At 37.6% G+C, this 26,911-nt stretch overlaps 1 protein-coding gene across 3 annotated transcripts in view; it reads right to left on the minus strand.

Annotated features, from left to right (window-relative positions):
• Window positions 1–26,911, minus strand: part of LOC133530569 (uncharacterized) — a 381,835-nt gene that overhangs the window by 43,121 nt on the left and 311,803 nt on the right. For all 3 annotated transcript variants that reach the window (XM_061868524.1, XM_061868527.1, XM_061868525.1), the window contains 3 exons: window positions 10,154–10,324; window positions 9,648–9,792; window positions 7,919–8,046 (listed from right to left, as the gene is read on the minus strand). In XM_061868524.1, coding sequence (XP_061724508.1) covers window positions 7,919–8,046; window positions 9,648–9,792; window positions 10,154–10,324 — 444 coding nt within the window. The remainder of the gene's footprint in view (window positions 1–7,918; window positions 8,047–9,647; window positions 9,793–10,153; window positions 10,325–26,911) is intronic.

Here is a 26,911-nt window from a genome sequence, read left to right on the forward strand (position 1 = left end):
CTTTAAACCTACAGTGTGGGGTATCGTTGGAAAGGTCTTTCAAAACTAATAGGGGTCTTCAACAAAAATTTTTTGATAAAGTGAATATATTCGGAGATAATCGCTCCGAAAAAAAACTGAACCATAGGTCCAAAAAATATGAAAAAAAAAAACGTGGAAGTAGAGCTTAAGAAATTAAAAGAAAACTATAGCGGACATGATCAGTTTAGCTGTTTTTGAGTTATCGCAAAAAGTGTCCCCTTCATAGTAAAAAGACTTACTTTAATTAGGTACCTACTGATTATGCAGCCTATTTGTTTAACTCGCGTGAAAGGTACCGTTTCATCCCTTGGTTAACAATTTACTATACTTTAAGCTCCAGTTTAGCTTATTGTGACGGAAGAGTAACTACGGAACCCTACACTGAGCATGGCCTGACATGCTCTTGGCCGGTTTTTTAGAATTAGAAAAAACGTAAGCGATCTTGAGCTGTATCTTAATTAAAAAACGCATTAGAAAAATAAATGTAATAATTATAAATCATATATGATTATTTACATTCTTTTGCTTTTATAAGTAATATAATCTCATTTTCAAAAATGGTTTTGCAATAATTTCCAATAAAAATACACATCAGTATTGTTTACCTTTTTACTTATGCTAAATAATCAAATCAATCAATCAAAATATTCTTTATTCAAATAGGCCTAGCAACAAGCACTTTTAAATCGTCAAATTTTACAAATATCATCTTAATCTAAATATCAGAGCAATTTATTGATGCAGTTATTATTGTTCTAAAAAAAACATTGAACTATTATAGATATGGTAAACTTAATAATAAGAATTTCACAAAAAGATCGTCAAACGTCAAATAGAACGAACTATACTCCTACACTATAGTTTAAGTCTGTTACGTATATCAATTTAAATTCAATCTGTGCACCTAGTGTAAATTTAGTCGATAGCGAAACGTGACGTACGCGTTTGCGTTAAGTGTCATTTTGTATGGGTTTTTGAACAGCGCGCCAAGCGGGACGTTTTGGAAAGTCAAAAATCTCATACAAAATGACACTTAACGCAAACGCGTACGTAACGTTTCGCTGTCGAAAATATTTACACTAGGGGTACTGTTTATTATTAATATAAAAAAAGTGTAAAAATTTTAAAAAGCTATATAACACTGTTTAAAAAGCTATATCGCCGAACTTGGCGGCAGCCCTACCCTTCATATTACGTCATTATCTAGAGTCCATTATATTAGGACGGTACTCTATATTGAATGATACTCCACCGAATAGATCGCATTGATTCCCTTAATGAAAATAGTTGTTGAAAGGGTTGGTCCTTTTTGAGGCGAGCACTTGAAAGGCTTGAGGTTGGGGAGGTTTATACAAGAAAAGTTTGTGAAAATATTTTTCATCGGGCTTTTGGGAGAGTTATTTTTGACAAGCTTTTGTTAAACTTTTCCTTGTCTTGTTTGTTTTTTTAGTAATTTGATTTTCAGTTTTGGTAGTTGGATTGACTAGGCTTTGAGTTATTTGTCAAAAATTTCATTTTTGATACAAGATTTTAGAGCTAAATGTACTTTTCTTTCAACAGGCAACTAATACTCATCGAGACAATTCTAATAAACTCAAATACAGTTGGTTGCGTTGTTTTATCAAAGAGTTCCTATGGCCACCTCCTGTCATCATCATCAGATCAGCTCGATGGTACCATAACATTTTATGTTTCATGTCAACTCTTTCCAATTATACATGTCTAGATTGTTTAGGTTCAATATGTAATTTCACAGTGCTTTAGTTTTAACTGTTATACTGTGTTAATTAAAATGAATAAATAAAATAAAATAAAAATAAAAATAATATTGCATTGTCACCCAACTTACATATGAATATGCAATTTCAGCTTAATCGAATAATGGAGCATTCCATGTAATTGCCTTCCATTATTCCGTACAGACGGGAATTTTACGAAGACTTGCAGGTACAAAAGTATCCTTTTCTGTGGCTAATGGTCAAAAATATGCACAGAAAATAATCGCCTGTATTAAACAAAAAAACGTCGTAACACAGGAAATAAAATGTGTCCATATGGGATAGCCAGTGGAATGCTCCTAATGGGAAGCGGGTGTAATTTAGTTTGCAAGATTTGACCCTATTCGAGTCCATAATTATACATCAACTACATCATACAAACATTGCAAGATAAAAGCTTGTAAAAACGAATTGCCAGTGTAACTCATTTCATCATTTGTAATTGAAGCCAAACAAATTATTTGTATGATTTATTCTCCGAAATTCGTGAACAATTTGCATCAGAATTCAGATTGCGCGGGCATCCCTTGCGCTGAATCGATAACTTGCACTTAAATTAGACTGCGATGCTGGTGGTAAATCTAGTTGGAAACGTTTTCAAGTTCGTTTTAATGTTCATAGTTATAACGGTTTATGTATTTATGGACCACATATGCGCCAATAAAATTTCAACTTTAGCATTCCGATTTAAGGTTCAAATTAGATTGCACTTTCGGAAAATGTGACTGTAGTCTTCAAACGAATCATTAATGCTGGATTAATAGGAATAAATCTGGATTTTTTGGGAAAACCTTGCAGATTTGGTGGCCTCGAAAAGGGTTAAGGGTTAAGAGGAGTGATATCAACTAAGGATTGTATCGTTTTATGATTGTTAGTACTTAGTAGATCCAGCAGAACTAATGTTTTCTCCATACAGCACAATTCTAGCCCCGGCTAGAACCCACGATTTAACCACCATACACATATGAATGGTTAACCCTTTGAACGCTTAATGTCATAAACACAAACATCACTAAAACGCCAAGGTCCCGAGCGCATGGGAGCTAATGTAAATGTAATGTATGATGTAGTGTGAAAGTTACTTTGTCAGCGTCCGCCATAAAGCCCATCACAGACGGAGCGATAAGATACCAAACCATATCTTACGATATATTTTACGTACTATTTGACGGAGTTCACACACTAAGCTATTTTGGTATCTTACGATATCTTATAGCAAGGTATCTTAAGATACCTATATATATTTCTATTTTGGTATATTTCGTCTCTCTCACAATGTAGGTGCTAGACAGACAGCGATATATATTTTGGTATTTAGTATAAGATATCCGTCGGTATCTGTCGGTATCTAACGGTATATTAATATATCTTATCGCTCCAACTGTGATGGGCTTAAACCTCACTCGAAAGTGTGAAGTTTACTTTGACACCTATAGTTGTCCTTAGCGCTGTGGGCACGACTAGTAACGACGATTTTTGGTGTTCTTGGCGCTCAAAAGGTTAAATATCGAATATTTTAAACAAACCATTCAATTCTCTATCCATAAGATTTACCCTCGAAAATTCGTGTGCAAATTGCACTGAACTGCGCTAGCATCCGGGCAGAATCGATAAACTAAACTTGTACTAAAATGAAACTTGATTCTGGTTTGATAATTTGATAAGGTTTTCATCTTGTTTTGATACGACCTACTTTCCTATTATCGGACATCACACGTTCACCAATAAGGCTGCGTCTCTATTAGAGTTGTGCGAGGATGCGTAGTGTGAAGGTTGGAAACCTTCACAGTCTTTTTGAATATAGCTGGCAACAGTTATAGATTTGAATTCAGAACTATCGCCCTGCCATATGATTAAGTTCTGCAGACGAGCATTCCGAAGGTGGCAAGAGTAGTCGATATTTGTGATCTTGTTGATTGAAGAAAAAATATATATAATCAGAAAACTACAACGAGTGTTTCCATTCCACCACAATCAGGCGTCTTATTATTACAGTAGCGAGGGATGTGTTAAGAACCAATCGAATATTGTCCACTAGAGCTCCGCTGAGCACGGATAGGCATGAAATGATTCTATTAGTTCTTAACAAAAACATCCCTCGCTACGCATCGTGGCACATCATTACACGATTGGTTAATGCCTCTATTTAAACAAACATTTTCATTATACAGAGAAATGGGACCGATTCAAACATCTGAATTTTCCATGTAGATTAGTCTAAATAAAATACACACTTCAATTCTGTAGTTATGATTTTACGATTAATTCATGTTTTTTTTTTTACTTTAAATGGCAAAACTCGTTTTGCCGCATACGACTTTATAGAATAAGCTAGGGCACAAGCAAATTCACTACGCGCGAAGTATCGGGATGAGCGCGGGTTTCGGGAAGCAAGCAAGCAAGCGTCGCGTTTTTAGACGTTTAACGATGCACCACCTTTGAAGCAGGATCGGCCTCTCTCTCCGGGCGCCGCGCCGACGGGTTTATTCGGAAGGATACTTTAGCTTCCCGTTTTGGATTTCGCGCTAGGGCCGAAAATAACATTTAGCACAATGTTATTTATACATATATTTGGATTGGATGATATGTAGGTATGATGTTTTGATTTCGAATTTAAAATATTTATTGCGCTAATGGACCAATAATGTTATTTGTGAGACAGTCGGTAATTAATGAGTGTTTTAAAATAGTTACTTACGATACAAGTGCGAAAAATAGGAAATTCGTAACGATTGGCGATAAATTAAAACACGACCGAAAGGAGTGTTTTAAATCGACACGAGTTATTCTCCCTCCCCTTGGTGACACCCATGGTCAGGCATAACATAAACCTTCTATGATTTGAATCCTATGTTTGGGGATACCTCGCAGTTGTAAGATGGAAATTATGATTTTGGTTTCGCTTTGCGATAAACTTTTTTTGTCTCATTCTCGCAACGCGCAAGAATCCACATTTCAATATATTCGCTTATCTCCAGACAATTTTAAAGCTGGTAACTAACCGTGCAAAAATAACCATCGTGAATAATGTAGGTAGCAGTCTGCTTTACTTAGTGCTTAACTATGTAGCGCCGACTGGTTTATTCTGGGAATAGTACAAATAGCAACTTACCCGATCATTGGTAGGCCTTATGCTTTTACAATAAGGTTCATAAATGGACAGTTAACTAAGTCGAGGATAGTACTGAGAGCGTTTCTACATTGTCCGCTCCGATATTCGATGTCGAATAGACTTTGGAAGACATCTGCTAGAGGGTGCCCTATGGTGTTTTCGTCCCACTTAGTCGCTTGCCATACGGACGCATTGACGCTTATGGTAAGCGACAAAGTCGGACCTTTGGCTAGATTTCGACCCATTTTTTTATTAAATGATTAAAAAATAATAACTTTTATTTCATTGCGCAGCGTACGGCGCTTACAGTGTGGCTTAGACGCGCATCGCGCCATTTTGTAAAAGTTCATTTCGTAATAAAAAAATATTTAACCAAAATATTAATAGTACTAGTTTGGTAATCTTCAGTGTCACAGACTAGTATATTACCGGATGTGTATAACTACTGTTTTTCTGTTCGACAGAGCGCGCAGAAAATAGGAAATTCGGAACGAGTGTTGATAAATTAAAATATGGCTCTTTAAAGTTTCGACTTATGCACGGAAAGTGCTCATTCCCGCACACGTACGAGAAAATAGCACCATATGTACTGTAAAATATATTTGTTACTAGTGTTTTATATAACACAGCTGCCCTTTCTGGGTACACCCATATCCAGTATGGTCCCAAAAGCAACGCTCTTAACTAATCATCGGTCCAGTTTATGTAACTTTTTTTTGTATTTGTGCAACTTTTACTATGTATTATTTTATGATAATAAATTATTCTTATTCTTATTCTTATATCTATAAAAGCATATACATATTTATATGTAATGGTACGTTGAACCACGAACGTGACCGGATTTGGCTTTTCGCTGAACCGAAAATATCGTGAATGTCATTGAACCTTCCGTAACGATATTTAAAGGCCGACATTTTATTTTTAAAATTGATCGGGTAGGTGTGGTAGTTTGCAGAATTTTGGGTGTGAATGAAAATAGAATTATTTTAATCCAATTTTTCCTCGCGCCTGTCGTAATTGAGTTGCAATGTTTTATAACATAGGTATAGATAGCTTGATGTAATAAAAAAGGATACCTATATACTCAAACATACCCTACTAGTCAGTAGAAAAAGGCACCAAATTCAAATTTTGTACTAGATATTAACCCTTCGCGCTTATTTTTTAAATGTTCCTCCTTTTTCTTCTGATAAAGTGACTGTGCCAGAGTATAACTATTAAGTAAGATAAAAAGCCCTACGATGAATCATAAGATTTTAAACCATTTTATGCTAAAAATGCCATACATCATTTTGGAAAAGAGCTGATAATCTTCAAACTGCTGGATCGATTTTTATCAAACATAGCTAAGAACAACCGCAAGGAAATTTGCTTTCACGTAAAAACAACCGCATTGAAATCGGTCCATCTGTTGGAGAGCTACGATGCCACAGACAGACACAGACAGACACTGGCGTTAAACGTATAACACCTCTCTTTTTGCGTCAGGCTGGCGTCGGGGGTTAAATAAATAAATAAAATAGTGTTTAGTTACGAGTAGCACCTCTTACACTGGTGTTTGTCGGAATACTCTAGAACTAGTATTGTGTAACTAATGTCGTAACACATTTAAATTTCCTAGACAACTACGAACCATGTGTATAGACAACTGAGCGTATACTCGTAAATGAATAAGAAAATACTGTAGTCCTAAATTTATGAGCTGTGTTAGACATTTGACAGGGACGAACGCCATCTATTTTACTTGTCAATTTGGTGGTTTCAATATTTTGCTCTATTTTATGCCTCTTAGTATTTATTTGTCTATCCTGTTATTAACACAAGATCAAAGTTAAAAAATTACTACGGTGATTATAAATCCATAAATATCTGGGAGACCGAGCTTTGCTCGGAAAACATATTGAAACTCAAAAATGCGCGTTTTCCGAGAGATAAGACCTAGCTAGATCGATTTTTCTCCCCTGAAAACCCTCATATAGCAAATTTCATCGAAATCGTTAGAGCCGTTTCCGAGATCCCCGAAATATATATATACAAGAATTGCTCGTTTAAAGGTATAAAATACCTACCTATATGTTATGTGTTATGCATTATAGATGGTAGAATGCCAAGAAGACCTTATTCCAGCAAGCTCCTCCCAACCCAACGCTCATGCAGAGTCTATGGCGCAAGCGCTCAGATGCCGTTTGAGCACGTCCTTGTAGCGCAGGAGCTGACCGTGCTTCCGCTTACCCTCCGCCAACTCAGAGTAGAGAACAGCTTTAGGCAAGCGGTGGTCATCCATTCGAAGGACGCCCACACCATGCTGCTGCTGCATTAGTATGGCCTCCATGCGATACATTTCGGAACAACGCAGGACCTCAGACTCCTCAGAATTGGGATGGTCCTGTCACTTGATCCTGAGTGTAGACCGCAGACACCTCAGGTCGAAGTGTCCAGTTTCTTTATGTCTGTTTTGTAGAGGCACCATGTCTCTGTTCTATATAAAAGGACAGGAATGATTAGAGCCCTGTAGACGCTAATTTTTGCCTCGAGGTTGAGATCATGGGGCTTCCAGACGCGATCTGTGAGTCGTCCGAAATAAGCCATTATCTAAAACAGTGTCAAATCATTTGAAGATGACCGCCTTAAAACCCTAGACATAAAACGCCAATTACGGAAAGAGAGACTTAAACCCTCCTATGTGTACACGTTCAACGCAGATGGCCAACTTTATTGTCAATAGAGTATTTAAGCGCAAGTTGGGCCTGGCCAGCCACATTAGGGCTCACGGTAAACAACGTCCATAATTTTTATTTAGGGTCACCGTCATCGAAAAAGATGAGTTATGTTATCATATATGTTACGTTATCAAACGTTACCAATCATTTGCAATTTCACCCCATTCTCCCCACCCCAAACCCGTAATTAACAATCCATTGTATTTTTTATTTTCGAACCCCCACACATCGTTTCTCACTCAAAACTCGCGGCACACAACGAATCTATAAGGATGCGTACTCACCGACACAGGGGTTGTGGTTGACGACGGCGAAGATGCGGTCGCAGCGCTTCTTCATGTGCGTGTTGGGGCAGATGCAGCCGAAGAGGGGGGACAGGCGGAGGCCGGCCCAGGCCTCGCGGCAGGCCTCGCTGTTGGGCATGTGGTTAGTAATAAGTCTAACGTCATTGCTGGGTGCGGCCCTGGGGTCAAAAAGTTTGGAGCACCCTGCCTTCAAGTCCTAGATCACCTCCACTATTATACACGGAGCATAAAATACAATCGATGTTACTACACATAAGCGCTCCCGTTACAAATTTATTATGGGGTCTCCGCTTATTTCAGTTGCGCCCACATTTACGACCACGGACCAGCGGCCCGTTCGAAGAATGAGATACGATAACGATAAGTTCTGGTTTAGATAAGTTCTCATTTAGATATCATTTGTATGTCAACCAATGTCACTCTGACGTTAGAAATATCGTAGATCTAGATAGCTAGATCTTATTGGGATCACAGCGGAATCGAAATAAACGTAAATTTTGACATGTCGTTTAGTTTTCAATCTTTTAAAGATCTTACCAAGATCTTAACGTGTGTCTTAATCATTCTTCGAATCAGGCTGCAGTACTCGTGTAAATTAAATAAAATTAAACTTTAACTTTAGGGGTGTATTTACTCGTAACTAGGCTGTTGTAGTATAAAATGAATACAACTTAGCATTTTATTAGTAGGTAACATTGCACCTATGTGTGATGACCTCGTGCTCTTATGTTAAAATCTGTGTAGTCTGTGCCTCAAGTAAACAGAGTTAATAACATTACATCAGATATTAGATGCGCCCAAATACTCTAGACAAACCGCACCTCCGCCGTATTCGTGTTAATTAGACAAAGTACTTAGTTATGTTATTGCATATGATATGAATTATGATATTTTTGTTAGGGCGCGGTCATAGCTGGGCCCAGGAAAGTGTCATTTCTATGTGAGACTTGTCATAAAAATAATGTCACATCTGTTTTATTTCAATTTGTAAGTCATATAGGTAGGATGTCGACTTGCAAAAATATCTAGGGATAAGGTTCGTCAATGACGGCCAAACAGGACAGACATATTTACCAGTCTTCCATACGACACGACAGCCTCCATTGCACGCCTTGCAAACATTTCAAAGCGGTCGAAAAGTACGGAGCAGGCCTTCTCGTTATGGTAGACTGATGTCGGTCAAAGGGCAGACATATTTACCGAGCTTCTATATCACATTCTCCATATCATGCCTAGCACGCATTCTTAAAGCAGTCGAAAGTAGGAAAATATAGACATATTTACCGGTCTTTCAATACGACAATCGCCATCACGAACCATCCAGGCATTTACAGAGTAGACATTCTCGTTTTGGTGGACTGGTATTGGTCACAGATGATCTCAGGATAGAACTTACGTTGGTCTAATTACTTGTCGATAATATGGCAGGCATACTTGAAAGCATGCTTGAAGCGATTAACAAACAGTACGGAGCAAGTTCTCCTTATGGAAGACTAATCTGGTGTCAAAGACGGTCGAAGTCGAATACATAAGTTATGAATGTACTTACACGTTGTTGTATTAACCTATAATGTAATGATAGCTTTTTAATGAATAATGAATTGAATACATATGTATCTGTGAAATGTTGGTTTACTATTACTGTAAGACCGTTTGACCTGCAACTTTGGCGTTATTTGTATTTTGTATTTGAAGGGTCGTTAATTACCGGTCTTCCATACGACATTCCCCATCGCGGGCCTTGCATGCGTTCTTGAAGCGGTCAAACAGTACGGAGCAGGCTTTCTCGTTGTGGCAGACACTCAGGGCGTAGGTGCAGGTTGGCAGGGTTTCCACGGGGTAGGGGTCTTTCTCTGAAATAGACATGTCGTCCTCAGTATTTTAGAGGTAAGGTAAGGAGATCGGTGGAAATTACATTTCGTCAATGTTCTCAAGCAGTGGAACAGATTTCGATGTAGGTATTATAAAAAGTCTGTTCAGCCATTAAAAGTAGATTAGGATTTTTATCGGAGCAAAATATGAAGAGTGAAGGAAGAAGATAACAGCGCGAAATGAAGAAATAAGAAAAACTCAGGAAAAGGATAGAACAAACGAAAGAAAGGCAGGAAAGAAAAGAAGTAATAGCAATAATATATATCAAAAAAACAAAGAAAGAAAATAAGAAAAAAGAAGAGAGAAAAGAGAGAATAAAGAGAAAAATCATAAATGACTCACCCTTCTTCATGACGAAGACACAGGGATGATCAAACAGGAAGTCGCGGAAGGAGTTGCATTCCGGGTCCACGTTCGGCTCGCGGCAGAGGCAGGTCGGCTTGAAGAACGGGAACGCCTGCAGAGTCCGCAGAGCCGCCTGGCACTTGGTCACCGTCACCGTCGAGCATGCCACTGCAACAATGGGGTTTCATGTTTTATACGGTGGGTGATAGGAAGAAAATAAAAAGAACATTATTAAACAAGGGGACTGTCACCCTGAATCCGATTTTTTACTTGTACAAGACGACGAGATTTTTTACACGATTGTGATATTATGCAGGCACCGGCTAACAATAGCACTGGATTTAGATATTACTCATGTTTAGAGTAAAATTAATAAAGTTGGGATACGTTTATTTTGACCGCCTGCGCCTGGTCCGTGTAATAACTTTCGATATTGTAGACAGATCGAAAAGCTCGATATTTTTCGCGCTTCAATCTAATCAAATATTTATTTGCAACTAAGTATGTCTAAAAGATCATGTTCGTTCTATTCTAATTCCACAAAATTCGGTTATATTTTATAAGTAACTACTGCAATTTAAGTACATATACCTGACATGCAATATTTTATTTCATTTCTTTTATTCACCATAAAGTAATATGTTCATTACATTTATAATTTTAATTATAAATGACTACGACTATGACTGTACAGAACCTCAGAATAGGCTCAATATTTCTTGGAAATCCTAGAACTCAGACTACCAGATTACCAGCTAACATCTGTATTTATGACTTCGTTAATTAATGTTCTCAACTTCTTTTATTACTTTAATTAACTTTGTCAAGGTTAACTTTACCGACTAGAATTTATAGCAATACATTACAAACTCCAACTCGCTTTATAGTTTAGTTTTTTCACTCCATTAGTTCAAGCCATAAAGTTCATCTGTTATTAGCTCTACTACTAAAGTCGATCTTACTGAAAAACCTCATGAATACATCTCGATCTGGGATCCCTGAAAAAACGGCCCAAAAGTCCCAGGGCCTGCCCTGCACCGCCTTAACAAGGTCTCGCAAAAACCGTTCACGTGGCAAAAACATACATGTGATTATCTCGAAGAATCGACCGGACTTCGATAGGTTTTGGGGTACCGTAGTCAGCAAGAACCCCTATCCATTGGAGTCCGCCTACGCCAATTCCTTCTTCTTTTAAAAATGGCTTCCATCAAATTCCTTTATTAACTTCTTCTTATCTTAGTATGATGTTGTTCGGTAGTTTCTTTTAGTAAATGATAGATGGCATTTACAACTATCCACAATAGATTGCCGGGTGTTGACTAAACAATGGTTAAACTTGTTTCAAGACTAATTCTTCATTAGCTGCGCACTGCCACATTTGGTCACTATACCAGTTACTTATCAATATCACACTTATAATGTTGACGACGGGTCTGGCTTAGTGGGTAGTGACTCTGACTATGAAGCCGATGTTCCTGGGTTGAATCCCGGTAAGAGCATTTATGATGAGCACAGATATTTGTTCCTGAGTTATGGATGTTTTCTATGTATTTAAGTATTTATATATTATATATATGAGTACTCACAACACAAGCTTTCTGGAGCTTACCGTGGGACTTAGTCAATTTGTGTAAGAATGTCCATATAATATTTATTTATAATAACATAAATTAGTAAGAAACTAAAAAATATTCTCGAGACGTTTTCGCCATTCTGAAGGTTAACCGCAAAATCCCTATGTTCATTTTATTTTCACTGGGCTGGTATTGACAACGTATTACATTTCCATACTTGACATAGCACTTGACTCGAAGCGTGGTCAGACTCTATTGCCGAGACGTTTTTAGAAATTATAAGGAAGAATATACTGATATGAAGAGATGATAAGAGGTTAATATTTTTTTTATATAAACCTGGATAAGTTCCCAGTTTTCTTTATCAAAAATTAAATATCAGCATCTTTATTGAAAAGAGTCATAAATTGTACTGCGATGACACCTGTCACAGAACCCTTCATAATCAAAACATCTGTAATTAAAGCTACAGAACCTTTCTGTTGCGAGGCCCGATATGTCCTTGGACAACTTTTTGTCTCAAAGCCATTAGGAGCCGGCCGAGATTCAACCATTGTGATCGAAATTACTTGCCGAACGGGATTACCTTTTATTGTTCGTGTCTTAGATTTCTGCGTGTGATTGACGTCATGTCACGTTAATCGTGGAAAATATATCTGACATAGGTAATATATGGAGTTTACGAGTATCGTCATCTTACTTTTTAATTAGTTGAGAGACTAAATCCGTCATTTTGAAAATTTTCGAAAAATTAAATCGACATTAAAACCATATTTAACGTAATTAACGAACTTGCTCACGAAATTTCACGAAAATCTTTTGAGAACTGCGACCCTGTAGTCGTACATAATTTTTTTTTGTTTCTACTAGCTGAGCTTAGACCCTTGCTTGTGCTTCGCTCTCGCTTAGTCAATAACAATGGATTATGGATTTCCTGCCCTGTGGTTTGCTGCTACCAGTGGTACCGAAATCGGAACAAGTGTCTTTAAGTGAGAACATTCGGCGGAAATCAGAAGTTTCTTAAAATATGCTTGGACGCAATGTATATATAATGTATATAGCCGGAAAGAATACAAAAGCAATTCAAAAGGGTTAGTGGTTATACCTACTGTAGCTATAGAGGAATTATTTATATATTATTCATGATTTGTAAGAATACCCAGCATTTCAGCGCCCAAATTTACTACTATGTAAAAGGATTTTAAAAGGATCATTATTATGAATGTACTAATATAATACTTATGTCATCAGAATATGATAACAACTTCTAAATAAATAAATAAAAAATGATGATGCATCAATTTGACATTTTATAAATATCTACTTAAATCATTTTTTTTTCATAGATATAATTATATACATTTTATTTACAATACCAATATACAGAGGATTACTATACCTAGTTAATTCTAAAAAGGGCCCGTAAGGCATTGTACCAAGGATGCTGGGGGCATTTCGTCGTTGTATCGCAATACTGCGAATATATGATGTGCGAGGAAGCCGCCATCTCTTCAGCTCGGTCATCCTAATTAGGTATTAATTATTAGTAATTAAGGCTGCGTTTCGACCTGAGATCCGCGAGGATGCGTAGCGAGGGATGTGTTTGTTAAAATCCAATAAAATTACTTATTTTCCTCGCTCAGCGTCCAGTAATCCTACGGGTCTTATAAAAACAAATCTGGTAGAAACGCAGCCTTAACATGGACTTCCGCAACGCCTGATTCCATAAATGACTTTAAATTACACTGTAACGAAGACATTTTGTTAACCTATCTGTTCATAAAGATAAAAAGCTCACAATAGAAAATATAAGAAAACCTTTTCCTTTCAACGCCATCTGAAGCTGACTCTACAAAATCTCTTAAAAATCTTTTATCATCAAATTAAAATAAAGTCACCTCCACACGGGTCATAAATCAGCGTCAGGCCAAATTGAAGTAGAATGCACAAAAGATTCAGGATAAAAAATGTTCGCCAATATATCACTGCTTGAGCAGAAACGTAATTCTATTCGCTTACCGAGTCGTTTACTCAGATGAACCAGTGTAGGAGGGTGCGTGGTAAGAGGCAGCACAGGAGTTGTCAAAGACAAGTTATTATTCACGATTGACGCCACAAGGTGACAGACTATATGACGCTCAAGAAAGTGTGTATAAACAGTAGGGGCCCGGGCCGTGCTAGAACAGATGACTGAATTGGCTGGCGGTTGACTGGTAAAGAATGCCTTAAGGCATTGAGCCTGCCATTTGTACTTATATTGTATGTGCAATAAAGCTTCGGCAAGTCCTTGACTGGTAACGGCAAACTGGATGATACAGCACGAGATAGCCCCAAGAAATAGGCTACGTACGCACTAAGCGGATAGCCGCGTGCGGACAGCCGCATGACGGTTAAGAATGTATGAAACCGCAACCATAAATACTGAACGCACTAAGCGGTCCGCCGCAACCGCACGCGGCTGGCCGCATAGTGCGTATGGGGCCATAGATAGGACTGTGCACCGAAATTCAGGGCAAGATCGCGAGGAATATTTGGGGTAGATGTTCTCAGCTGATAAAACCCTTACGCCTATGGGATGAGTTTCCAAGCGGACCCTAGGCTCTCAGGCCGTGGCGAAAAGCCGGGACAAGTGCAAGGAATGTCGGTGAATCCTTACTTTAAAATTAAGGGTTATTACTCCACATTTGTTTGTACCTAAGAGAAAAAGGTCCAGAACCGTTTATCTTTGTTAGCTTAAAACTACGGACATACGAAAGTATTTTGCCTTTTTTTCAACTACAGAAACCCAAAAAAACAAGGCAAACATTCGAGGTCACGTAAAGTTGGCTGACACAAGACATTGATTCGCCCGCGCTCGTTTAGCCAATGGCAACGGAGGTAGGGAAATTAGGGTGTTTGAGCATTTGAGCATTAACGCCGACCCTCGTCAGGATAGTGTGTACACGGCTTTAAGGCGTTTTGTGCGTCAAAGTTATGATGATTGCAATACAAACACGACTTAGCCTTAGGAAATAGATGGTTATCCGTCATGTTTTTTTGGTAACTTTACTAAGAAAAGTTATTTTTATGACGCATTTGCATGCGATCTCTGGTCCACTTGCGCCATCCAGGGTTAGGCACGGAGTTACCAGTACAATTTAACTCTGTGTTAACGGTTAATTCCGAGTTAGTGGCTAACCCTGGATTATGCTAATGGCCCTTAGTAGTCTAAGTATCCACAAGGACATTTTATGTGTAAGTTTTAGTTTCTGCCCGCGCCAAAATGGTTAATGTTAGATATTTTAGAGTCAAAAACCTACATCTTACGCACAGTCTTTTATTTAACGGCTTAATTCGACCAAGTTTTAATCACATTTTATGCGTCTGTTTTATAAAAAAAAAAATGTTTATGCGTAACCTATAAACCTAGAATATATTATTCTGTTCTGAAGTGATCGACATCACAATCAAAGTGATTTGTTAATGTTTAGTTATTGGAAACCGTCTTCTCCCGAAATGGAAATTTCATCAAAAATTTACTGTTCGTTTGGTTAGGATCGCAAAGCTATTCTTCCCTCTTAAGCTCATATACACGTGCTAACCCGCAGAGTGGGCAAGAGTCGCATATACATTTACTGGCCAAGGAACCCTCTGTAAATGAAACAGAAATTTATTTATAACTGGCTAACTGAGACCCTGGGTAAGTGGAATACCTCTTTAAGTGAGACATATTAGCAGGTCCCTTGAAGTCTCAGTTATCCAGGTTTCACTGTATAATGTAAAAATGCGTATACATATAGTTTAATATTTGCATGTCGAAAATTTGACTGAAACTGGTACAATAACTACAAATTACTGAAACATCTTGTAAGACGTATTATGAGGCAAATAAATTAATTAAATAGAATTGAAGATCATTAGTCAAATTGTCGCATTAAGAGATAAAATCAGCTTTTCTTTAATAATTAAAAATTCAAATAGGCACTGTCAACCAATCTGATTTCTGTGTCACTTAGTTAGTACCTACTTTGTCAAAGTAACCTACTAATAAAATTGTACCTTATCCTAGGGACTCCTGCAACCTGCAACTCCAGTGAACGTCAACCTGTAACACACGCGCGTTGCCAACCCTTTAAAAATCTGTACACTCCTTTTTGAAGAACCTCATACTGTAGACCTTTTCGGGAAAACCTCGGCATTCCACACAGCCGGAGCGTCCGCGGGAGCAAGTTCCTCTTAAACCGCACAATGCGCGACCATTTAGGTTCTGGGGTGTGAGGATAAACCCCCTGCCGACCGTGAGCCGTACGGTAATAAAAAGTAGCCGTGGACATCATGTCAAACAATTCAATAGTGATAGTGAGTGTTTTGGGTTACCCAATTTAATTTGGATATTCGCATATCGAGCAGTAAGACACTTACTTTACTTATAACAGTTATTACTAATAGATTAATACCGCTATTTTATCAAATATACCTTGAAATCATTAGTTTAATTTATATAATTATCAATACCTCTGTAAACACTGGATAATATCCCTTACATTATACAAATACGTCTATTTTGGAGATTGAGCTAGTCAAACGCCTAAAACTTTGTACCTAGTTCCCAAGTTCAATTAGTTAATTAATTTAATTATAACATACATTTAGCGCTCTGGTTAGATAAGCCGTCTGTGGGTTTATGATCCAACGTTGATTTGTTGGTGTCAAGCTATGAGGGAAAATGTCATAATATGACAGATATGCGACTGAAAATGTGGTGGGATATTATCTGGATGCATTGAAAATATGGTATCAGCGTAATTCGTCCCATTCGTTTTTCGTTCATTTCTTATGTCCGTCTCATTCTGTGTTCGTCACTCATTCTTTATTTGTCTCGATCGCTATACGTCCCTATCGTCTTAAGTCCAATTATGTAACCTGTCTCTTTCTTAATAAGTCTTTTTCGTTTTTCGTCACGGTCTTCCTATGACTCATTCTTAATTATTCCCTTTCGATTTTGGTCTCATTCACTTATTCGTCTCATTTTTTTTCATACATTCGTTATTGGTCACATTCGTGATTAGTCTCATTCATTTTCAGTCTAATTCTAAGTTCGTTACATTCGTTTTGCGTCTCGGTCGCTATTTGTTCACACAGGGCTCAATAATTGGCCCAACAGAATACTTAATATATGTGAATGATATGTGCAATATATTTAGAACCGCCTCTGTGTACCAGTTTGCAGATGACACATGCCTAATAACGGCCAATAAAGATATCAAGGTGGCGGAGAGTCAGATGCAAACTGAATTTGATGCTCTATGTAAATGGGCACACGATGCAGGATTATCCTTAAACTATAAAAAAACCAAGATAATGTATATTCACTCACCCTATGTCAAAACCACATATACCCCTAGAATTGTAGCCCATGACCATGTATGTATGCACACAGGGCCAACATATTGTAACTGTGAAAAACTAGAAGTAGTTGATCAACATACCTACCTAGGCCTTAAAATAGACACCAAATTTAACTGGGGTCCACATGTTGAACATGTGTGCAACAAACTCAGGGCAATTTTAAGTAACCTTAGTATATTGAAACATAAAATGCCATACTCCGTACTACGCCTATTGTACATGGCACTTGCAGACTCTGTAATTAACTATGGTATTTCTAGCTATGGGAGAACATATAAAACATACTTACAAAAAATATATGATATTCAAATAAGATTACTAAAAACTATAGTTCCCTTGAAAATAAAACTTCAATATAAAAATAATTATCACAAATTGTTTAAATACTGTAGAATATCTAGTGTATATGACAAAGTAAAACTTGCTGTAATATTAGAATATAAACACTTGCTGGGGCAGCTGGACAGGTATAGGAGACCATCCCACCTCCGGACCTTAACCAATGAACCATACTTTAAAATAACTAAAAGTAACAATGAATATGGGAAAAGGCTCTGGCCAACATACCTGCCTAATATCCTGAACAGCTTACCCAAACAAGTAGTAGAAACTTTAGAAAAACATCCTGATAAAATAAAGAGTACACTTAAGAAAGCACTGATTAATTGAATTAATTTTGTTACAAATAGTATTATAATAACATGTAAACACTAACTGCCAACAGGACTAATTATATACTTAGTTAAGGCTAAACTTAGTTAACACAATCTCCAAATATAGAGATTATAACTGAGTGCTGACTGTACCTCAACAAAAAATTGAAATAAACAGATAAAATTTTGAAATTTTGATTTTTTTTTTTTTTGTAACTATCTTTTTCCGTCAATCTTAATTTTTTTTTTATTATATCTGCGCCCCCGATAAAAACATAGGAAACGAGTACCATGACGACTTTTACGACAAAAATACATGTCAACCATCTTGGACCCCAAAATGGTCATCATTTGTGGAATCTGCCCCCCAGAAAACATAGGAAACTAGGAAAAGAATACCATGACGACTTTTGACGGTATATCAAAATCTATTAAATGCAGTTATTTTTTCAAATGAAAAAATGTTTATTTTGAGAAAAATTAGCTATCTTAAGTATCCAAGTCCCATACCCTTCAGGGCCCTCATTTTTTTCCGTTCTTTTTTTTTTTTTTTTTTATTAATTTATTTATAAAAGAGAAATTACATCGGCTATGATCGCTTATCTGCCAAACTGCATAGCAGTTTGTTGGCAGAAAACTTATTCTACCCTCCAACATTGTTAAGTAAGTTATTGCTTACTTGATTTATAGCTATATTTATAGTGCGAGTGCGATTTCTTACAAACAATTGTAATAGCTTTAGACAGGCAGACTAGATAAACATTAAGCTAACATAAACATTAGTAGCAATAACAGACTATCTAACTAGGTTTGTTTACCTATTTAGTCAGTCTGTTACTGCATTGTCATGGGAACAGTAGGTATAGGTGCTCGATTTCATTTCAACCAGATACTGGAAAACAACAAACACACGGAGTGAAGCTAAACAAAGTGTGTGGGATAATGAAGCTATCAGGGTGCAGCATCCCACTGCCCCCGAGTGTATTAATATTAGCGCTATACTACCTATACATAATTATACATTTTACGGTAACACGTGCAAGGTATTAACTTCCTTTTACATAAATACATAAAGCAATCGGTTGGCCTTTTAATCATGTGACCCGTTCCAGTCCAAGCATTAATGCTTTTTTTAATCGTTTTTTATACACAACCTTTGATACGTTTTGACAGGATCTTAACTGCTCTGGTAATTTATTTAAAATCATGGGCACTAAATATTTTCGAGTACGTTTTCCATAGTAGTTACAGACTTTCGGTATAAACAACCTACGTAGGTTTATTTCCTTGGTGACGCTTCTTGTTTGTATTTTATGTTCTATCGGTTTTTTATAATCATTACGCTGATACTGTTCCAGAGCTATAAGCAAGGACCGTTTTTCATGCACTGGTAATATGTTGCAAATCGGAAAAAGTTTGTCATAGTTACTTCTATTGGCCTGTTTTGTTTTTTTATCTACTAAATATTTTAAAAACCTAATTTGTATTGCTTTTATTCGATCTAGGTATGAGGGAAAAGTGCGGCCGTAGCTACTTAGACCGTAGGATATAATCGAGTCTACAAGCGCGTGATACAACATGTATAGTGTGGCTCTGTTTACTACACTTCGTAAGTGATAAAATTTTCCGAGCACAGATTTGAGTTTATCACATACGTTATTAACATGTGCCGCCCATGACATGTCGCAGTCTACTGTTACCCCGAGGTACTTAAAGCTATTCACAAAGACGATTTCACTACATCTGCAGTCTCGCCCCCCCTTGTGCAAGCAGTCGTAGTCATGCCCAACTATACTTAAATTCGCCTGCAGGGGTTTATTATATGGTGAGCGTATATGCATACATTTTGTCTTATTGAGGTTTATGATAATGCCATTATCGTGTGCCCATTTGATTACGTTGTCCAGGTCATTTTGAACTTTTTCCATTGCAACCGCTATGTCTTTGTCTGCGTACAGCATGCACGTATCGTCTGCATACATATAAATCTTACAATAGCGTACCACATTACATAGACTATTTACGTGCATGATGTAGCCGACAGGACCATAGACCGAGCCAGTGGGCACGCCGTAGCGCACGGAGGCGCACTCGCCGGCGTGACCGCGCACCACCGTGCGCAGCGCGCGCGCCGCCAGGTAGGCGCGCAGCCACGCCAGCAGCGGGCCCCGCACGCCACACTCGTGCATGGCCTGCAAGAGCTGCGAGTGGTCGAGGGTGTCAAATGCCTTTTTGAAGTCAATGAACACCGCCACTACCTGTTTTACGTATATGTCCCCTAAACTTCAATTTGTTTATCAATTCCGATCCGGAGGAGATATGAATAGCAACTAAGACCTACGTAGTACCGGACGATTAGCGAACGTGCCCAAAAAAGAACGGAACGAGTTACCACTAAAGACAAAAAAAGAGTGAGACGAATAACGAAAGTGACTAAAGATAAAGTGCGAATGATACCAAAAACGAGCGACACAAACAAAGACATAGTCCTAGGAAGACCGTGACGAAAAACGAAAAAGACTTATTAAGAAAGAGACAGGCTACATAATTGGACTTAAGACGATAGGGACAAATAGCGATCGAGACGAATAAAGAATGAGTGACGAACACAGAATGAGACGGACATAAGATATGAACGAAAAACGAATGGGACGAATTACGCTGATACCGAAAATATTGAATCAGTTTCATTTTTATTTTAGTGGGTATTCATTTACGTAACCGTGGTTATATTTAGAGTCAATCAACTTTTTCTTTCTTTTTCTGTCTTTTGGTTACATCTTCTGGGTTCCAACCCCCATTGAGTTCTATAATAGTATTTTTCAAACACCGTAGGTAGGGTAACATGTGTCATCTCCATATAATTTATAAAAATACTATACATAACAATGATGTATAGGATTGGAAACAGCCCTACGCCCTGCGAACCCTACGTACAGATGGGCCCTAGGGAAGATCAGCGCAGTTGGGTGTTCATTTCGTGATGCGCACCTAATGTTCTGTTTCTCTGCTTTTGGTGTCTGTACATGTTCGTACATGATTGTGATTGTTAAGCTTAAGTGTCTTTTATCTCTTTTTTAATCAAGATTATATGCATTTTATAAGTAAGCAATTCATTGTAGTGTAACTTAAGCTCAGTAAGTTATTTTATTTTTTATAAGCTTATTCCATTATGGGCTATCTACAACGTCTGTTTTCATTATAAAATTATACTCACTTACCCGGATGTTACTTCACAGCTTTTCTTATATGTTTATTGACGACCGGTTGGCCTAGTGGGTAGTGACCCTGCCTACGAAGCTGATGGTCCCGGGTTCAAATCCTGGTAAGGGCATTTATTCGTGTGATGAGCATGGATATTTGTTCCTGAGTCATGGGTGTTTTCTATGTATTTAAGTATTTATAAATATTTATATATTATATATATCGTTATCTAAGTACCCTCAACACAAGCCTTATTGAGCTTACTGTGGGACTTAGTCAATTTGTGTAATAATGTCCTATAATATTTATTTATTTTATTTATTATTTATTTATTGAACTGGATAATAAAATATATAAAAAAAATTTTTTATATATTAAGTATTCCTAGTATTCGAGCATCTTAAAAACCGAACTGCCTTAAAACCATAGTGCCCAATTTTGTACACAGAGAGTTTAAGGCAAAGACAATAAAAAATATAGCTATTTATGGAATTATACGAAGCGTCTAAATCTCCGATCTCATTTTTCGTGATTTTCCCTCACTAATGTGACAGGCTACGCTTCATAATTCCACTTGTCACTTTGGGTATCCCAAATGTCACCTTTATTTTTATCGCCAAGATTATTATTGTATTAGAGGAGTGCCGTACAGCAAACCCTCAATTTTGCAATGTTCATCCTGACGAACATAACCTTTGACCCTTTTATGTATGTATTTTTTCCGAACCAGAACTATTAGGACTATTAAGGGTCATGGAGGCTAGAACTCATAAAGCGCTGGTGGCCCAGCGGTAAGAGCGTGCGACTGTCAATCCGGAGGCCGCGCGATCAAACTCCGGCCCGTACCAATGAGTATTTAGGAACTTATGTACGAAATATCGATTGATATTTACTTTGACTTTGACAGTCGCTTTAAAGGTGAAGGAAAAAAAGAAAACCGGACTTATCCCGTAAGGCCTAGTTTACCCCCTGAGTTGGAAGGTCAGATGGCAGTCGCTTTCGTAAATACTAGTGCCTACGCCAATTCTGGGGATTAGTTGCTAAGCGCATCCCAGGCATGAGCCGTAGCAAAAATGCCGGGACAACGCGAGGAAGAACAATAAATTAAGGGCTAAATGCCTCCTAGCTTGACTTAGTCCCATACCTTTATATCTCTATCTTTAACTAGATAATGGAGATTAAGGCGCTAAAATTAACAAAATTCTTCAACACTTTGCGCTTTAAAGCTTTCAAGTCTTTCGGTACGTTATATTTTAATTTAAAAGTCTAATAATATTCATACATTCATCATTTATTACATCCGTAATGGCCACAGACTATCCCATCCCGAATGGAATTACTTCATGCCGCGGCGGTACATTGATTGCGGATTGTTAAAATTTCATTTCGGTTAGCTACGTTATGATGGAAAGTTCAAAATGTGGTAGGTACATAATATGTAGACAACGCGTTTTCGGAGATTGACTCGAGTTTCCTGAGAACAATCTCTCTCTCTCTCTATCTCTATCTCTCATTATAGTCATTATATCGTTTATCCCAGTTGCATCTTCTGCTATTGCTTCGGAGACCAGGGTCTGCTTTCCTGCTTTTTCTCCTCAACTTCACACGGTCTTCGGCAGCCTCATTAGTAAGACCCTTGACATGTATGTCATCCCTCATAATATCCAAACAGCATCTCCAGAGCTTTCCCCTTTAACCTGTTCTTGAAAACAATCAATTCTTAATGCATCTTAAAAATATCAAGACTCAAAACTCGAGTTTACTACATTACTAGCTCTATCGGTAAAATTTACCGTACTGGCCCTCACAATCTCCGCCCATTGTAAAGCCGGCGACACACCAAAGAATGCCCGGCACATTGTCCCTTGACGTCACCCATTGTCCTCTTTGATCAGAAATAAAAGACAAAATCGCGGTTTTAGGAAGCAATTAGACGAAAGAATAATGGAGGGGAAATTCGTTACCCGTGTATATTTAGCTTAATCAATTATTAATAAAATTTAGTATTGATTTTGGAGCTTTGGAGCGTAATTATCGATACTTGAAGTACTGTAGGACGTTAGGTGTGATGAAATTGTTGAATTCGTGATATTTAGTGTAGAGTATTTGTGTCAGATAAACATTATATTAAATTTTAAAGTAAGTAAAGTTAGCTACCAAATTATCTGATAGAACAACAACGTACAGATGTAGTGAACAATCTTTTGCCATCGTAACTAGAGTCTCGGAAACGTTCGTATTTGTCATGCTAGGTACTTTAGTCAATTTCAGTACTTTTTGTACTGAGACTGACTGAACACTGTGGCTGTTTTCGTGAAACTGTACCAATATTCTCTGCCATACTAGGTACCTACTATAATTTTACAAATAGATATATAACTCCACTGTTTGCATTTAAAAGTATCTGTGAATAAATTTTAGTTTGGTAGCAATAAGTGAAATGTAAGGCCTGAGTAGACCCTCCAAGCGGAGCGTTCGGCGGGGCGTGCAGCGTGGCGTGGGGCTCACAAGTGATTTGAGCAGCGTGCACTAAGGCCGCTCCTATACGTTTGCATCTGTTTAACATGCACGCCATACGCCCCGCTCCGCTGCACGCCCAACATGAGTGTCCACTCAGGCCTTAGACGTAAGTTTTGGTTCAGTTTTAATAATAAAAGCTATATTTATGAGCTAGCCGCCATGTTTGACTGTAGTTCATAATACGAGATCATCTTCAGAGAGAATTAATCTGAACTATAATAAAATTACTTACATTTTATTGTCAAATTTCACCTTGTCGTGACCTTAAGCATGATCGGCTGTAATTTGTCGGCTTGTTACAACGTAATGGTTACAAATGGTATATAGGTGTATTCATTAATTACGTAGGTAAGGAACAATTTGTTATTTATATGGTACTCGTGGCGGATTAAGTAAAGGTTACAGTGTGTCCTTGGTTACTGAACTGTTTACCTTGAAATCGTCATTGCGTCGCGCGCCCTCCTGGGCACCATTGCCCAGTTCAAAAACAAAGTTAAGATGAAGATAAAGATAGTTTATTTTTCAAGTAGGCATATTAGGAGTCGCGTATGACCGTCAAATAAAGCTACGCCGGCTCTAACCCTACACCTCTGATCCGAGAAGATTTAAATTCCTCCTAAATTGTAGGAGGGTATCCCAATATGGAACCGACAAGATAGCTGGATGACCACGCGTTAACCTAGTATCATAGATCCATAATCCATACTGGGTTTTGATATGGAATTTGTAACTTGCTTATAATGGTAAACCGACACTACACTTGGTACTTTTTAGGATTGGAAGTATCAAAATCTCTGATATTAAATCCGATTTTAGAGCAAGTGTCTTTGTAATCGGACGAGGACTTACTTGGTGAGTACAAATAAGATAAAAAACGATTTTTCAGAAATTTGTGCCTTACTAGGTTTTGAGGCAGCCGGTTTGTGCAGAATTAGCGCTTCCATAGTAAATTCCTGATGTGATGATTGTTGACGATACAACGTATCTTACGAGACCTATCACATTTATGGGCAATTTCACTACCGACTATAGATCGTGTCATTCACCACGACGCATGCCTTGACTTGTAATATCATGTTATGAAAAGGTTAGATTTGACTAATCTGCGCGTCATCGCGGATGACACGAACTATAAGCCCCTTATTCATTAACGCACTAGAAGTCTCAATTAGCTAATAGTAGCTTGTCGTAATGAAATAAATTATGAATAAGGGAGTAAATATTAATAACTAAATTGCCGTGAGACACAGACATATTATAACCGGGTCACTCACAGGTCACCAACGCGTACTCCCGTTGAAGATGCTCCTGGTTATGGAGCGAAACATGTCGAGAAATCGTCGACATAAAATGACCCAGTTTAATATATTTATAGTAAGACAGCTTTAATACGTCTTAACTTTTATTAAGTATGAAATATCAAGCGGTTAAAACACTGGGTATTTTCATAGTTACATATTTGCCGATAAAACGCAAACTTACTTAAGCGCAATTTAAAATGAGAACATCCGTTTAAGAAAAGGATCTAAAGCCCCATTTACACGGCGCGAGAAATTGCATGCAATATTCGATACACTGCCAACAACAGAGTAAAATTAATTTAGTCGATCGACCAAATACCGCAATGTAACCAAAATCACATGCAAGTTCTTGAACTGCCTAAATGGGGCTTCGCATCTCCGAAGATTTATCGAATGTGCTGCAAAAAGCGGGAGTTTTAAAGACATTAGTGTTGACAAAATGGTCTCGTGTCAGGGGTCAGTCCCCTGTCACCGACTCATTGTGTGAGATTGCGAAAAGTAATTGTTTTATAAATAGCTGACAGCCATTGGATGTCGGGGTTTTGGAAGCTCTTTTTTGGAGTTTTTCACGGTTGTGATGTAGGCAAAGGTTACGGGAGGCAAATCGATTTTAATAGTCGGATGTGCGGAAAGAGAAGCATCATAGAGTCCGACCAAGCTAATTTGGCAACAATTATGATAGCTCAGTCTGTGCAAGTGTTATGTAAATGTCATAATTTCATAGAAGTTTAAAATAACACTTGCACTATCTGGGCTGTCAAAACCACAGCCAACTTATCTTGGTCTGACTCTAGAATGTATTGGTTCCCTTATATTCGACGTCTCTTCTCCTTCCATACCTTAGTCCTGCCACTTAGTCGATCGTTATAGGAAGCGTGCATAAACTGTAGGGGGCAGCACAGGAGACGTCAGATTTTTGGCGCGAGGTGTTAATGTGAAGTTTATTTCAATGTAGCCCACAAGATGGCAGAACTTACTATGCACAAGAAAACGTACGAGAACGGTAGATGACAGGACTTGCTTTGGCGTGAAGTGTCAATGTACATGTTTATGTTTTCGATTCAGGCCACAAGATGGCAGACCCTCCAACGCCCACGGTCCCTATAGTTATGACGATAGGTAAAATAGATGCACGGTGGTTTTTAAGTAGAAGGTAGCGTAGTTTGGGAGAATATAATTATGTAGTTTATGGAAGTACTTTCTTTACTAATATATTTTAAACTACTAGGCATAATACAAATTGATTGACGCAGATAATCCATATCCTGCTACAGATTTTTTGGAAAATGTCTTGCTGAATTATTTTATATGGAGAAATAAAACTGGTCCATTCTTTATAAAATCAATGAAGTGTGTTCATTAAAGCCTAAACTAACTACCCTTTGTTTATGTGGTCGTATCAAAAATACACGCTGTCGTATAAGCCCATAACACAAGGTATCTAAAGGTTAGTGTGGGATTTATTCAAGGTCGTACACCCAACATTACAAAAGTCTCCAACAATATAAAACCCAACTTCGTTAAAAAGACCTATTTAGCAGTTCTTTCATCTAGAAAACAATACGGTTTGACTGCAGAGATTCATCACAATTAGCGCGGAGGCCGTGCGACTGATCAATGCCAGTGAATAGGCAAAAACCGAAATTGGATCATTTGTGGCCCTTAAATAGAGCGAAACTTTTAATAATTAATGGGCGACTTTATCTTTGTACTTTGAAGACATTTTGTTTCGTGTATTTTACTAATTTAGAAGTTAAATAGATCTATCTAGTATCATTTTGGATTTATTCTGTGTCTGTCTCATTTATTTGAACTTTAAAATATTGACAGTTATTGTTATAGTTAAATTGTCATTGTATTGTAAAAAGCATTTTTTCTATGTATGGTATTAAGAAAGGGCGGCGATAAAGCGCTTGTGATAGATACCTCTGAGTTGTTAGTGTCTTCATTTACTTAGGTCAAATCTTGTCCATGTTGTATGTTTGATCATCGCTCGTTTCATTCGTTTTTTTATTCTCATTTCGTATTCTGTATTCGTCCTTTATTCGTCATGTTTGCTTTTTATCATTGTCTTCTTTGGTCAAATCTGTAACTTGTCTCTGTCTTAATCTTTTC

Source organism: Cydia pomonella, chromosome 23, assembly GCF_033807575.1.
Source record: "Cydia pomonella isolate Wapato2018A chromosome 23, ilCydPomo1, whole genome shotgun sequence".
Taxonomy (NCBI): Eukaryota; Metazoa; Arthropoda; class Insecta; order Lepidoptera; family Tortricidae; genus Cydia; species Cydia pomonella.